The sequence below is a fragment of the Stomoxys calcitrans genome, chromosome 5 (assembly GCF_963082655.1).
Source record: "Stomoxys calcitrans chromosome 5, idStoCalc2.1, whole genome shotgun sequence".
NCBI lineage: Eukaryota > Metazoa > Arthropoda > Insecta > Diptera > Muscidae > Stomoxys > Stomoxys calcitrans.
In genome coordinates this window covers 10,328,433-10,345,785 of record NC_081556.1, presented here as the reverse complement: position 1 = coordinate 10,345,785, position 17,353 = coordinate 10,328,433, and the positions used below count along the sequence as shown (strand labels likewise).

Sequence of the window (17,353 nt, the reverse complement as noted above, 5' to 3'; positions counted from 1 at the left end):
GAGGCTCAAGAAGTCACGATCCAAGATCGGTTTATAAGGCAGCTATATCAATACGTGGACCAATACGATTCATTTATATTCAACATTCCAAACGCCGAGCTTTACTCCTTCGAAAGAAAGCATGCTTTCGACTGACATAATGGCGGTCGGACATGGCTAAATCCCGTATGGATGCAAGTCTTTCAACCACAATATCGGTTACGTGGAAGATCGGTTAAGTTTACACACAAAGAGAGTCCGATTTCAAAAACACTCGGCGTGGAAGTCGAAGGGTGTGTAAAGTTTCTTGGAAATCGTGTAAAAACAGGCCTGGACCCAAGACCTTAAATCGGGTGATCGGTATTTATGGCAGCTATATCCAAGTATATTGGGTGGCCACCGTAGCGCAAAGGTTAGCAAGTCCGCCTATGACGCTAAACGCCTGGGTTCGAATGCTGGCAAGAACATCAGAAAATAATTTTAAGCGGTGGTTATCCACTCCTAATGCTGGACCTTGAAAGAGATGTCGCACTGCGATATGTGATAAGTATGCCCTTGCTCCTTAATGAAATGTTCATGCACAAATTTGCATTTGCATATCCTTTGCAAATATGAACCTATCTAGACCATACGCGACAAGAATGTTGATGATCTTGACACAACTCATTGAGCCAAATTTCAGGAAAATCGGGCAATGTGACATTTATGGGCCAAAAGCCTGCGGCTTTTATGTACCTTAGACCTTAAGTCGGTAGATCTATCTATATTGGGCCTTTTTCAATACATAGTGCGACTTGTCGCCTTTGGACAAAACAGAATTTGTGCATACGCGACAAGAATGTCGATGATCTTAACACAACTCATTGAGCCAATTTTCAGGGAAATCGGGCAATTGGCCTAAGATCCTAAGTCGGGAGATCGGTCATATGGGAGCTATATAAGATATGGTCCAATCTAGATCATACTGGGCACAAATGTTAGGGATATAAACACAACTCATTGTGTCAAATTTGGGCGAAGTCAGGCTTATTGCTTGCGGCTTTTAAGTACCTAAATCGGTAGATCTGTCTTTATTGGACCTTTTTCAATACATAGACCGACTTGTCCCATCTTCGAACTTAACCCGCCTATGGACCAAACAGAATTTGTGCAAAGGTTCCGCTCAATATCTCTATTTTTAAATATTGTAGTGTGGTTACAAGGAGGCCATCGTGGCGCAGAGCTTAGCATGTCCGCCTATGACACTGGACGCCTGGGTTCAAATCCAGACTTGAACACCAGAAAAAGTGTCAGCGGTGGTTATCCCCTTACTAATGCTGGCTACATTTGCGAGGCATCCTGCCATATTCAAACGAGGGCTGCAGAGTCGAATTTTTGTGGCCGAAGTCGGAGTATTAAGACGGAGCCGAAGAGCGGTTCGGAGTGGGGGCTAATGTACTCAACTCCGAACTGCTCTCCAGCTCCGACCCGGGTCGAAGTCGAGGGCTAGACTCCGCAGTACTGGTTCAAACATCTTAAGTTTTGGTTTTGAGCGTCGCGTTGCAAAAATGCAACTATGTACACATAAATTCCACCAAAGACAACGTGGAAAAGTTAAACAAGTTTCAACTTTTACGCTTGAAAGCGACCGTCATTCTGTGTTACCACACGTGAAGTAGTGTTTTTGGTCGTCATAGTTAAAAATTGTTTATATTTTGCGAAATGCTTTTTGAAATTTTTTTTGCAGAGTTGCATTTTTCAACGCATCTCTGCAACGCGCTCAAATTAATCCTACTATAAGATGGAGTTAGTACAAAAAAATTCATGTAATTACGTTTAAAAAATTATGATATTTTGGTAAACTTTTTGCGCTACAATTCCGAAACCTGAACAGAATACTCTGCCTAACTCAGATTTTAAAAATTTTGTCTCTAATTTTCAGGGTGGTGTCTTCTTGGTGAATTTCCTGAATGTCTATGGACCCGGCTTGGCTATTCTATTTGTAGTGTTTGTTGAGGCGGCTGGTGTCTTTTGGTTCTATGGCGTTGATCGCTTTTCGGCCGATGTGGAAATGATGTTGGGCAAAAGACCAGGATTGTTTTGGCGAATCTGTTGGACTTACATCAGTCCGGTGTTTTTATTGGTATAAGTTTACAAAAATTCTTGAGTTAAATTTTATTTCAACCCACTTTATCTATTTTAGGCCATATTTATTTTCTCATTTTTGGGCTATGAAGAAATGTTGGGCACTGAATATAAATATCCTGAGTGGAGCATAAAAGTCGGTTGGGCGGTGACCTGTTCCTCTGTCATGTGTATACCTATGTATATGATATATAAATTCTTCTTTGCCTCCAAGGGCAATTGTCGGGAACGCTATGAGGAATCATTTAAAGCACCCACAAACTCTGCGTCTGCCCTACCTGGTCAGCAGGGCACCAATGTGTGACATGGAGGTCAGACAATGAAATCAAAGAAAAGTGAGTGTCAGTTTGCTAAGGCCAACAACAATGGTTGTCACCAACAACAGCACCAAAAACAACAACAGCAATATTCACCAACAACAATAACAAAACTTAATGGAAATTTTTGTAGCAAATTAAGTGGTAATCTAAATAATTTAAATTCCTACTATTATACTTACTATGCGAATAACCTAAACTATAGCCATGAATATAATCAACAACTCCATTACAATCAACAACTTCTGGCTAGAATAAAGAAGAATGAAAAGGAGGAGCTGCAGTATCCAGCATATGATATTAGCTTTAATAACACCCAGCCACTTAGCCCCAAGACCATGGCAACTGCAGTTCATAAGTCAGGCAACAGTAGTTGCTTTGCCCCTGATGCTGAGGATAATGAAGATCGGGGCTCGTATTGCAGCTGCGATAGTCTAACAAGGGTCAATGGTGTCGGTAATTATAGGCATTTAGTTAATTGTAGCAATTGTAGTCGTTTAATCAATAGACATTTTTGTAAATTACAAACACCTCATTTGTATGATGACAACATCACCTGTGCATCGGCATACGAATCGATAGTGAGGAGTAGTGCAGTTGCAGTTCCTATTCGTAATACTGCTGAGGACAATAAATACACAATGATACTCAGCAGAAGTTGTAAACCGCTTAAGTTTTCTTTTGCCAGTGAGTGGTTAGTTTAAGGTATACATTTTCTTAAAATTTGTTTTATTCCAACGAAAAATGCCAATAAGTTTTGTTTGAAGTTTTTTTTTTTATTAATTTTAAGGGAGTTTTCAATAATAGACAGCCATTTTTATTGAAAGCTATTTAAAGTTAATTACAATTTTGAAAATTTTTTATAAATTAATAGATCAGCATGTATCAGGGCGGTGTTTACGCCCTGATACATGCTAACAACATTTGTGAGTATTTGTTCTCTTAAGGGTTGCCATTTACCAAACATTTCTTATTATTAAACTGAACTTGAATCTGGCAGCACTCGTTGGTGTGAGAGAGACATTTGCCCCTTACTTTTTAAAGAGATGTTCAAGCATAAATTGATATTCATTATTTATTCTTTTGTTTAAATGAATATGTTATTCATTATTTTCCTATAATTTAAAATCTTTAAAATATTTAAATAATGAACAACAATTGTATTTTGTTCCAAAAATGATATTCAATCTTTGATCGGTAGATGATTAGTTTAAACAGCTTTAATAGTTACCACTACCACCACATCTCTTATAGAGCAATAATTCACAGTAAAGCTTATAGCAAAGTGATTCAACAGCTGAATCATAACAGTTGCAATACCTTTCACCCTAACGGTCAACAAGCAATAATTCACAGTAGAGTTTTTATTTATATTGCCAACCACCGCTAAAACATACATAGTGGCTTATGCTGCGGTGTAAGTGATGGTTGTTTTAACACTTGCGATTTCTTCACTAGAATTACATTAATTAACGATTTTAATACAAATTTATAACATCAAATATGTTATTAGCTATTTAAAAAAAGTATTGAATTTATTTAAAAGCAAAAAAGTCAGTATGTCAAAAATAAATGGCCTTACTTAATTTCTCTTCAACGAAATTGCAATGGGAAATTTACGTTAAAGCTTCTAGTCATAATGATACAACATTTGATGCACAAGATTTGCAAAACCTACATAGATACTTCCCTAGCGGTTGTCAATCAATAATTCACAATAGTGTTTTATTAGTACCAACAACAGCTGAATCATAAGCGTGGTTCATGCTGTAGTTTAAGTGATGGTAGCTTATGCACTTGGGATTTTTTTACTACACCGAATGACAAATGTATATCATATGATTTTCATATCAATTTTTCTTTCCCTGTAGAATGCCATTGATCAAAGTTAAATTAAAAACTTTCAGAATTTTAGGACAACATGATATATTAGATATTTTTAATAATTAGTAGCCAAAATTATTGAAATTATCTACATCAAAAAAGTAAATTTTTTAAAATTCTTTGGAGCTTTAATATAAAGGGAACTTTACAAGTGTAAGAATAATCGAAAGAGTTAAAATAGATTTTTGTTTTTTTTTTATTTGTGTTTAAAATTTTGAATTTTTTGTTCCTTGTTATATTCATATTTATTAGAAATTAACAAAAAAATTACAAAATAAATTATTGTACAATAATTCAAAGTAAAGCTTCTAGTGAAAGTGACTGAAGAACTATCAGTTACAAGCGTTGCAATATCTAACACCTAAAGAAGGGGACTGATGTTCACGCCATTTTTAAAGTAAATGTGGAATAATTCTGGTAGCTTAAACACTCGGGACTTTTCACACAAGATTGGTATTAATTCACATTTTAAAACCGGTACTACGTTCGTTTTTCACAGTTGACGACAGATGTTTTTCGCAATTACTTTTTTGAAACACTACAAAAATCTCTATAAAATAATACCTATATTACCATATTTTTCATAAGTAATGAGAGAATATCCTTCTGAATCAAATCATCAACTTTCTTGCTTCAAAATCTATTATCGAAAAACGTACATAGTACCGGCCTTAAAATAAAAATAGATAATTTTAATGATTATTAGACAAAATTTGTAGAATTTATCTAAACCCAAAAATTTATTATTTCAAACATGTGGATATCTTTAAATCATATCTGAACATCTATTTTAATCAGTAATGAAGAGGGTTGGTTATTTCAAACATCCATTTACAACGATAATCGGAAAATCACAAGTGCAGGCAAGATCGAATTTGGTTTTTAATAATATATCATTTAAAATTTATTTTTTTTAATATACATTAAAAAATTATATTTTTTTCCACTTAAATGCTCAATATGTCTCTTAGAACTTTTCGGTCTTCTATATATGGAAAGATTTTCGATAATTTCCAGCCATATTTATCGACAATTCTCTCCTAAGTGATAGAAATGTTAATACGAAAATGGATTGTGATTGTGTTAAATATTTTTCTCTTACAATTTATTTGCCAGAATTGTTTTTATTATTTTGCGGCGATAAAAGGATGGCTAGAAACGAAATACCTTTTAATGCTGACGTCATTTGTGAGTTACAATGACATGTTAAAGGTTCTCCCCAAAGAAGTGTCGCACTCTTGCAAGGCGTTTGGACTATTTTATTTTTTGTTTGAATATGGATTGATATTTTTCCTACCGATACTAACAATGTATTCAATAATTGTTAGCCAAAATTATTGATTATTTCTAAAACGTGTCAAGTAGAGTAAGAAAACGAAATTTACTTTTTAAAACCATGTTTAAATTCTACAAAGTCATTGCGAATTTATATCATCGGGACAAGGAGTGCTTTCATCAAGCAATTATAAAGGGATAATACATAATTCCAAGGAGGTTTAGTGCGATCAATTTATCATTTTTAATTTTGACGTTCTTGGGAAATCTTTTAAGAATTTATGGTAGATTACTACGACCCATCCTCATCTACATCCCTACTAGCCATTTATAAAATTAAGATTTTTTAAACTTAAAAGTGTTTTGTATATTGGCATAGTTGGTTTTTTTTGTTTAAATGTTTGAAAATCTTATACACATTTGGAAAATTTTTAATTATTAAAATAAATTATTATTTTTAAAAACAGGGAAATTATACCTTAACTCGCTTTCACATAATTATAACTTCTTAAGCTGTTTATTAGTTAAAATGTTTAGGCATTTCAATTGTTAACACATTTAAAAATATAAATATATTTATATACAGTAAATATAAAAAAAGAAACATTACAAAACAAAATAAAAATTTATATTCTAGGAAACCAAAATAATTTTTGTACTATTTTGCAGTTGATAAAATAATAAACAGATGAGATCCTTTTTCTGTCCTATTAAAATTTATTGTGTATCGAATAACAAAAAATATTTAAATATTATTATAAATTTTTATAGTTCATTGAAAAAGATTATTCTTAACTAGAAATAATAACCATAATTCCATAAAGAATAATCTTATATTAAGCTGCCATTTCACCATCAGATATGCCATATGTTATTTCAAGAATGCCAACTCTGAAAGTTGTACTACCGTATAATACTTACGAAAAACTTAATATGACAAATGAATATTGGAATAAATATGTACTAAATCGCGCATGTCTATAAAAAAGTACAATACATATTATAATACATGCCGATTAAAGCGTGCTTAATTCGTATATAACATACATACATAAGAAAAGTCTTATGAATACAGAAAGTGACAACTCATATGACATATCTGATCGTGTAATTTGAGCTTTATAACTATTAATAGCTATATATATTTATAACATAATCCAGCTTTAATGAAAAATGGGAAAAATAGGCAAAAAATATATGTAAAGTTTTGCCATAATTGTTAAACAAATTAAATGTAAGCTAAAATACTGTTTTTTTATAAATGTTTTTCTATAACAGAATAAAGAAAAAAAATTAGCATAAACTTTAGAAACTACCTATATTACCCTGTACTATAAGTAAAATAGGCCTACATTTTTGTAGTTTTAAGTATAATGCTGTTGCAGTTATTTTGTATAAAATACTCAAAAAATACTCTAAAAAATGTTTCAAGAAAACATTTTATTTTTAAGAAACAAAAATTGTTTAAAATAAAATTATAAAGCATTTAACATATATAATTACTTCTATTCAAAATGTTACAAACTATATTGTAGTTCTTTATATATTATAAATGTTTATTTATATAAAAAACTAACTCAAAACTATATTTTATAAAATTTACTTTTCGTTTATTTTAATGTGAGTCATTTTGTTGTGAATCATTTTATGGTGAATAATTTTATTTTGAATCATTTTATTGTGAACCATTTTATTGGGAATCATCTTGTAATTACAAGGCAATTAACACAAAAATTGACTATGGGAACCCGATTGTACTTTTTTTCATACCCTGTACAATAGCTATAAGTTTTATATTTAAAAAATATGTATGTTTCATTACATATTTACGTATAAAAAACCCCTTATTCGTTAATATTTCTGTATATGGACAACTTTTCACAAAACTTTCATAAATCTTTATGGATCCATTATTCATATTCAAAACAATTTCGAATATTATTTTTTTTTTTTTGATGCATGTAAAATTTACTTATATTCCCTTTTTTAACAAAGACAACGTATATATTCATTTAGCAAATAATTCAACATTTTTTTTAATTTAATTGTCAAAAAGCAAAAATATTTATAATATAGATTTTGTGTGGACTTACATTGTTGCTAAAGTGTAAAGGAACCCTAAGCTTCTATTGTGACTTGCCATGAAACAATAACAGGATTCACTAATAGAAGGTTAGGTCACTTGCGAAAACATTGATAGCCCCCATGAACATCATTATGTCAAATCTGCTGATTGAAAATGTCATCAAATAGGAGATGGCGTCCTTATTGCCAAGTAGTGCCGAAAACTAAAAAAATTGTGTGAAACCTGAAACAATAATAAGGTTGTCTCATTTCTACAATAATCAAAAATCCTATGGCAGAGATTTTAGAATCCATCATGTTGCTATAAGATGACTTACAAAACCTAAAACTTTTTCAACACACACAAACAAGATTTGTATAATGAATTCTAGATACAAAGATCTTTTCGTGCAAAGGGTACCAGTATTGGCCAAGCCTGCCAAACTGATATGTAAGCTATTTTTTTAGATTTTCCTTTTGCAATATTTGCCATTTGGAAACGTCACTGGAGTTTATTTTGATCTTTGCGATGAGATTGTTATTTTTTCTACATTTATAACAATCTTATTATTATGAATTAAATCTTTTGCAAAACAGCCATTTGCAGAAGATTTATACAAGTCCAGTTTATTTTTAAATTCAATGTATGCGTTTTTAGAGGATTTTATTAAAGCAATAATTTGTACATTATTTTGTAAAAAAATAAAATAAAGAAAGTGTTTCATTGGGACTATGAGGGGGAAAATAAAACAATATTCTGTTTGGTATATAACAGGTAAAAGCGTCCTTAGTTCGGCCGGGCCGAATCTTGGGAACCCACCACCATGGATTCTGCTAAAATATTCAAGCTATATCTAGTTATAGACCGAATATGCAAAATTTCAGCCAAATCGGATAAAAATCGCGGCTTGGAAGGGCTCAAGAAGTAAAATCGGGAAATCGGCTTATATGGGAGCTACATCATGTTCTTGACCTATCTGAAACGTACTTTGTACAGTTGTAAGCAGACATAACAGAAAACCATGTACAAAATTTCAGCCAAATCGGATGAAAATTGCGGCTTCCAGGGGCTCAAGAAGTCAAATCAGAAGATCGGTTTATATGGAATCTATATCAGGTTAAACACAGATTTAAACCATACATGGCACAGCTATTGGAAGTTAAAATAGAGAGCACTATGTGCAAAATTTCAGCAAAATCGGACAAAAATTGTGGCTTCCAGGGGCTCATGAAGTCAAATCGGGAGATCGGTATTTAGGGAGCTATAACATGTTCTTGACCGATTTGGTCCGCGCTTGGCTCCGTTGTTGGGAGTCATAACAGAACACCATGTTCAAAATTTCAGCCAAATCGAATAAAAATTTAGGCTTCTAGGGGCTCAAGAAGTCAAATCGGGTGATCGGTTTATATGGGAGCTATATCCAAATCTGAACCGATATGGCCCATTTGCAATCCCCGGCAACCTACAACTTATAGCCTTTAGCTATATTATCAGCTACAAAGAGTGTTTTCTAATTTTATACCACTCGAATGAATGAATTCACTCACTCAAACATCTTCTTTCCCATTATAAAATCGGACTACTTCCAATTATAAAATCAGCGAGCGAAAACGACTAATTTCAAAAAAGAAAGAATTGACCAAAAACAAACAGCCTTTTAATTTCTTCCCAATGTTTTATTATATCTTACTATTGATCCCACTGTACATCGTATACATTTTAAATATGCGAACTTGAAAAAAAAAACACACCATCCTTCAAATGTTTATGGCGAGTATAAAAGTCGACTTCGTATTTTCGATTTTTTACACAAAAAATCGAATTATCGATTTCGATAAACCAACGCATATCTGATTGGTTTTCATTCTCAAGTGGCAACTCTCAATTAACGATTTTTTAAATCACATTAATATATAATCATTCACAATATAATTTACTTTAGTCTGACTCAAAACCCTTATTGTTATTCGACGGAAATTGTGAATGTTAAGCAATTCAATTCACAAACCAACTATTAAATGAAAAATTGTGAATAACGTTTAGACAAATGTACCATAGATAAATTATTCCTTGTATTCCTTGTCTCTGAATTTACTCTGTAGCAGATATAACCATATTTTTTATACTCAAATAAAGTAAAAGCAATACATCGCTCCAAACTACTCTTTCTCAAGGGAAAGGGTCCTAAAACTACTCTTTCTTAAGGGAAAGCATACTAAAACTACCATTTATAATGGGAGAGGGTACAAAAACTACCCTTCCTTAAGAGAAAAGGTAGTAGAACTACCCTTCCATAAGGGAAAATGTACTAAAACCACCTTTTCTCAAGGAGAAGTGTACTAAAACTACGCTTTCTCAAGGGAAAGTGTACTAAAACTACCCTTTCTTAAGGGGAAGGGTACACAAAAACTACCCTTCCTTAAGGTAAAGGCTACTAAACCTACCCTTATTTAGGGGAAGGTGTACTCAACCTACACGTTCTCAAGGAAAAAAGTATTAAAACTAACCTTTCTTAAGGAAAAGGGTACTAAAACTACCCTTTCTTAAATAAAATGGTACTAAAACTACCCTTTCTTAAGGGAAAGGGTTGCATAGCTATCCTTTCTCAAGGAAAAGTGTACGACAACCACCCTTTCTCAGGGGAAAGTGTACTACAACTACCCTTTCTCAAGGGAAAGTGTACTAAATCTACCCTTTCTCAAGGGAAAGGGTATTAAAACTACCCTTTCTTAAGGGAACGGGTACTAATACTATCCTCCCTTAAAGGAAAGGGTACTAAAACTACCCTTTCTTATGGGAAAATGTACTAAAACTACCTTTTTAAAGGAAAAGGCTACTAAAAATACCCTTTCTCAAGGGAAAGAGTTTCATAAGGGTACTTAAACTACCCTTTCTTAAAAAAAATGGTACTAGAAATACCCTTTCTCAAGGGAAAGGGTACTTAAACTAAACTTTCTTCAGACAAAAAGGTAAAAAGTACCCTTCTCATGGGAAAGGGTACTAAAACTACACTTTCTCAAGGGAAAGGGTACTAAAACTACCCTTTCTCCAGGTAAAGAGTACTAAAACTACCCTTTCTTAGGGAAAAAGATACTAAAACTACCCTCTCTCAAGGAAAAGGGTGCTAAAAATAACCTTTATCAAGAAAATTATGACTAAAACTACCCTTTCTCAAGGGAAAAGGTACTGAAACCAAACTTTTCACGCGAAAAACTTACAAAACCTACTCTTTCTCGAGAGAAAGGTTACTTAAATTATCCATACTGAAGGATACTTAAACCACCTTTGGACAAGAAAAGGGATATGGAGCTAAAACTGTCCTTTGCCTAAGGAAAACCAAATTCATTTAATGGTACATATCCTTAAAAGATAATGACTTCAGTGTTTTCTATATGACATTCCTTTATCCCCACAAATACTCAATAGCAAGCATCCCTTACCCATACACCCATACTAAAGATTTCACTTTGTCTAAGGACACTTGCATATTGCTGTTGTATAAGTGTTATTTTATTTTGTCGGTATGTTTGTGTGCGTGTGTCGATGAATTTCTCCCTTCGGTTGGTAAAATAAGGATATGTGTTTGCCCATTTCTACTCCCTGCCTTACAAATCTGCGTACATTTTTAGATAAGTTCGGTTCGTTCATAAGGCACAGGAAGCATCAACCATCAGGGGAGGCAATGTCCCTTCGTAGAGGGTTCGCTGCACACCTTTGAATATAAATTCGTAGTAGCAGTAACTCACACATACATACATATAATATCCAAATAATGCATTTTATGTACTTTGAGGTTGTAAACGAGAAGGGTTCATTGTTTCATTTTAATCCTGCACCCTGAAAGTATGATACGATTGAAAGAAGTTTGCCCCAAAGCAAAATGGTGTTTATAATGCATTTGCAACCGTTACATTTCTATTTTATCTTTTAAAATCACAGCTTTAAAGCCTTTGATACTAATTTCAACATATCATAAAAGGGATGAAAATATCCATAAAAAATGCAATCTCTTAAAACTGGGATATAAAAATTACAAATTTTTTTAAACCCAGAATATTAACATTTTTGAAAAAAAAACATCAAACTCTTCATAGCAATTACAAGTTTAATAGAAAATTGAAAGAATATACTACTTCATGCGGACACGCTACAGTGGAAGTAACGATTGGTATCATGCTGGCTTAATGATTTCCGGGGATCACTTATGACTCTCAAGTCCTGCAAATTTCTAACAGTTTTGTCTGGACTGAAGATCTTGCCTTACATACAAATGGTAAGGATTGCATTGTTATTATAAGGGAATAGGTACTAAAACTAACCTTATCCAAAGTAAAGGAACCAAAAATGCACCTTTTTCCCAAGGAAAGCTTGCAAAACCACCCTTCGGCAAAGAAAAGGGTACTAAAACTAACATTTTCAAAGAAAAGGCTTTAAGCCATCCTCTCCCAAAGAAAATATACCCAAACTTACCTTTCTTTAGAAAAGGATTATCATTAGGGAGAAATGTTCTTAAACTAGCTTTCTATAAGGAAATCATACTTAATCTGCCATTTCATAAGGAAAAGGTTACTAAAAATACCCTTCATTGAAGAAAAGGTATTTGAGCTAACTTTACTTAAAGGCGATTAATAGTACTAAAGCTACCCTTTCTTTGGGGAAAAGAAAATTATCGTACTAAACCTACACTTTCTTCGGAGAAATCTTTGGGGAAAAGAAAATTATCGTACTAAACCTACACTTTCTTCGGCGAAATGAGGCTTACGCTACTAAAACTACCCTTTATTTAGGAAAAAGTTACTAAAAATATCCTTTGTTTAGGAAAAGAGTACTAAAACTACCCTTTATTTAGGAAAAGGGTACTATAACTACCCTTTTTTAAGGAACACGGTACTAAAACTACATTTTTTTTAGGAAAAAGGTACTAAAACTACCCTTTGTTTAGGAAAAGGGTACTAAATCTACCCTTTAATAAGGAAAAGGGTACTTAAACTACCCTTTATTTCGGAAAAGGGTACTATAACTACCCTTTCTTAAGGGAACGGGTACGCAAACTACCCTTGATTTAGGAAAAGGGTACTAAACCAACCCTTTATATAAGAAAATGGTACTAAAACTACCCTTTATTAAGGAAAAGTTCTAAAACTACTATTTAGGAAAAGGGTACTAAAAATACGCTTTTTAAAGGAAAAGGATAACGGGTAGTTAAAATATCTTTTCTTAAGGGTAGGGTACCTAAGGTACCCTTTCTTATGGTACTAAAACTAGCATACCAAGGTTTCAATTAAGAGTTACAAAGGCATTACGCATAAAATTTTGTTTCCAAAGAATTCTCCTTTTTTATACCCGCCACCATAAGATGGGGGTATACTTATATTCATTCCGTTTGTAACACCTCGAAATATTGATCTAGGATCCCATAAAGAATATATATTTCCGTCCGTCTGTCTGTCGAAATCATGATAGCGATCGAACGTGTAGAGCTAGACGCTTAAAATTTTGCACAGATACTTCGTATGTATGTAGGTCGTTGGGGATTGCAAATGGCCCAAATCGGTTCAGATTTGGATATAGGTCCCATATAAACCGATCTTCCGATTTGACTTCTTGAGCCCATGGAAGCCACAATTTTTGTCCGATTTAGGTGAAATTTTGCACATAGTGTTCTGTTATGACTTACAACAACTGCGCCAAGGTTAAGAACCTGAAATAGCCCCCCTTATAAACCGATCTCCCCAGTTGACTTCTTGAGTCCCGGGAAGCCTTAATTTGCATCCCATTTGGCTGAAGTTTTGGACAAAGTATTCTATTATGACCTCCAATAACGGAGCCAAGTACGGTCCAAATCGGTCAAGAACGTGAGTTGGCCCCATTTAAACCGATCTCCCCAGTTAACTTCTGGAAACCTCAATTATCATCCGATTTGGCTGAAATTTTTGGACAAAGTATTCTATTATGACTTCCAATAATGTAGCCAAGTACGATCTATATCGGTTTATAACCTAATATAGCTCCCATATAAAACGATCTCCCGATTTGACTTCCTGAGCCCCTGGAAGCCGCAATTTTTGGCCGATTTGTCAAAAATTTTGCGCATAGTATTCTATTTTGACTTCCAGCATCAGTGCCAAGTACGGTTTAATTCTGTGTATAACCTGATATACATCCCATATAAACCGATCTCCCGAATTGACTTCTTGAGACCTTACAAGTCGTGTTTTTTTCCGATTGTGCTGAAATTTTGTACGTGGTATTCTGTTATGACTCCCAACAACTGTGCTAAGTACGGTTCATATAAGTCAAGAACATGATATAGCTCCCGTATAAACCGACCTCCCCATTTGACTTCTTGAGCCCTTAAAAGCCGCAATTTTTTCCGATTTGGCTGAAATTTTGCATATAGTGTTCTGTTACGACTCCCAACAACTGCGCCAAGTACGGTCCAATTGGGTCTATAACTAGATATAGCTCCCAAATTTTAGCACAATTAATGGTAGTGGGTTCCTAAGATTCGACCCGGCCGAACTTAGCACGCTTTTACTTGTTACCTTTATCGCCCACCTTACAAATTAAATTGGTCGTTGGCATCATGAAACACAAGACCCCAACCTTTCAGCTTCTGTTCCCGGGGGCACTTGTCGCAGCCTTTTACTTTCGCTTGTTAAAAACATCCTTTTACACAATTGTGCTTCTGGTCATTTATCAAGGCAATAGTGGTGTCAAACAATTAGCCAATGAGCACCACCAGTAAACCAACAAGTGGCTGGCGTGCTTGTAGCCTACTCGAGGCAAAGGCCAATATATGGAGGCAAGAACAAATGTCAGTCATGTCTGCATACTTCGGTGGGTGGTTATTGGTTAATTGGAGTTTGTACAAACATAGTCATCGTCATCATCGTATATCGTCTATCTGCAGACAATGGTTACAAAGACAGTTGGCTGCTGGAATGCATATCCCACCGAGCCATTCTTACCGACCGACATCATTTGAAAGTGTGTTAAGAGTGTGCGACTAGTATATGTGCCATAAGGGCTTCCAAGTGAAAGCATTAGACGATGCTTTCGAACACAGCGCTACAACAACGATATGCTGATAAACGGATGGTTAAGCCGCAATTACACGATCAGACATATCATATGAGCTGTCGCTTCCTGTATTCGTAAGACTTGTCTTATGTACGTCAAATACAAGAGAGCGCGCTTTAGTCGGCATGTATTCTCATATGTATTATACTTTCTTTTTAAAGACATGCATCTACGAGTACGCTCGATGAATAAGAAGCTCGATTTAATTGAAAAAGTTGCATTTTACTCCAAAATCCATTTGTCATATTAAATTTTTCGTACGTATCACACGATGTTCGCAACTATCAGAGTTGCTATTTTTGAAATTACATATGACATGTCTGATCGTGTAATAGGAGCTTTAGTTGGTTGGTTGGATGGATGACTATGGCTATGGCAACTACATCAGCCGCCATTGGTGAAGCAACAAAGGCAGACATTCGTTTGGTATGACACAATCGTTCGTTTTGTAATTTAAATATCTCTGCAGTAGTGGGTTGAATACGGCGGGATTTTATTAGGTTATATGGTCCAAAAGAAGCGTGTATATTCTTGCTACTTCTTTTTGTTAGGGTGGCAACAATAAATGCTGCCACCTCTTATGGGGGTTAGTAAAGTAGGTTACTTGGTTTTTAGAACATGTGGCTTATGTATTCAAACATATACTCTTAAGGATACAATGACCCAAAAAATACAATGACCTACTTAAGAAAAATTGAGGAGAGCCCAAATAACTTAGAAGCAACAAGAAAATAGGTTAGGTCTGCATCAAAACCAACGTTTCTTACACAAAACGATCAGCATCTATATATGGCATATATGTGGCACTTGAACTTTCGTTTCCTATCCAAGGCCAATGACAGGAATTAGGGTTGGGAAAACTTGGGGGAATAAGTTTTTCCATAGGAAAACTTCAATTCAGCCTGGCTGAATAAGTTTTTCCATAGGAAAACTTCAATTCAGCCTGGCTGAATAAGTTTTTCCATAGGAAAACTTCAATTCAGCCTGGCTGAATAAGTTTTTCCATAGGAAAACTTCAATTCAGCCTGGCTGAATAAGTTTTTCCATAGGAAAACTTCAATTCAGCCTGGCTGAATAAGTTTTTCCATAGGAAAACTTCAATTCAGCCTGGCTGAATAAGTTTTTCCATAGGAAAACTTCAATTCAGCCTGGCTGAATAAGTTTTTCCATAGGAAAACTTCAATTCAGCCTGGCTGAATAAGTTTTTCCATAGGAAAACTTCAATTCAGCCTGGCTGAATAAGTTTTTCCATAGGAAAACTTCAATTCAGCCTGGCTGAATAAGTTTTTCCATAGGAAAACTTCAATTCAGCCTGGCTGAATAAGTTTTTCCATAGGAAAACTTCAATTCAGCCTGGCTGAATAAGTTTTTCCATAGGAAAACTTCAATTCAGCCTGGCTGAATAAGTTTTTCCATAGGAAAACTTCAATTCAGCCTGGCTGAATAAGTTTTTCCATAGGAAAACTTCAATTCAGCCTGGCTGAATAAGTTTTTTCATAGGAAAACTTCAATTCAGCCTGGCTGAATAAGTTTTTCCATAGGAAAACTTCAATTCAGCCTGGCTGAATAAGTTTTTCCATAGGAAAACTTCAATTCAGCCTGGCTGAATAAGTTTTTCCATAGGAAAACTTCAATTCAGCCTGGCTGAATAAGTTTTTCCATAGGAAAACTTCAATTCAGCCTGGCTGAATAAGTTTTTCCATAGGAAAACTTCAATTCAGCCTGGCTGAATAAGTTTTTCCATAGGAAAACTTCAATTCAGCCTGGCTGAATAAGTTTTTCCATAGGAAAACTTCAATTCAGCCTGGCTGAATAAGTTTTTCCATAGGAAAACTTCAATTCAGCCTGGCTGAATAAGTTTTTCCATAGGAAAACTTCAATTCAGCCTGGCTGAATAAGTTTTTCCATAGGAAAACTTCAATTCAGCCTGGCTGAATAAGTTTTTCCATAGGAAAACTTCAATTCAGCCTGGCTGAATAAGTTTTTCCATAGGAAAACTTCAATTCAGCCTGGCTGAATAAGTTTTTCCATAGGAAAACTTCAATTCAGCCTGGCTGAATAAGTTTTTCCATAGGAAAACTTCAATTCAGCCTGGCTGAATAAGTTTTTCCATGGGAAAACTTCAATTCAGCCTGGCTGAATAAGTTTTTCCATAGGAAAACTTCAATTCAGCCTGGCTGAATAAGTTTTTCCATAGGAAAACTTCAATTCAGCCTGGCTGAATAAGTTTTTCCATAGGAAAACTTCAATTCAGCCTGGCTGAATAAGTTTTTCCATAGGAAAACTTCAATTCAGCCTGGCTGAATAAGTTTTTCCATAGGAAAACTTCAATTCAGCCTGGCTGAATAAGTTTTTCCATAGGAAAACTTCAATTCAGCCTGGCTGAATAAGTTTTTCCATAGGAAAACTTCAATTCAGCCTGGCTGAATAAGTTTTTCCATAGGAAAACTTCAATTCAGCCTGGCTGAATAAGTTTTTCCATGGGAAAACTTCAATTCAGCCTGGCTGAATAAGTTTTTCCATAGGAAAACTTCAATTCAGCCTGGCTGAATAAGTTTTTCCATAGGAAAACTTCAATTCAGCCTGGCTGAATAAGTTTTTCCATAGGAAAACTTCAATTCAGCCT

General features: G+C 34.4%; 1 protein-coding gene across 3 annotated transcripts in view; it reads left to right on the top strand.

Moving 5' to 3' along the window:
- LOC106081253 (sodium-dependent serotonin transporter) overlaps positions 1 to 2,408 on the top strand; it is a 44,014-nt gene extending 41,606 nt beyond the window's left edge. For all 3 annotated transcript variants that reach the window (XM_013243093.2, XM_059369047.1, XM_013243092.2), the window contains exons 8-9: positions 1,901 to 2,101; positions 2,162 to 2,408. In XM_013243093.2, coding sequence (XP_013098547.1) covers positions 1,901 to 2,101; positions 2,162 to 2,407 — 447 coding nt within the window. In that variant the 3' untranslated portion in view covers position 2,408. The remainder of the gene's footprint in view (positions 1 to 1,900; positions 2,102 to 2,161) is intronic.
- The last annotated feature ends 14,945 nt before the right edge of the window (positions 2,409 to 17,353 follow it).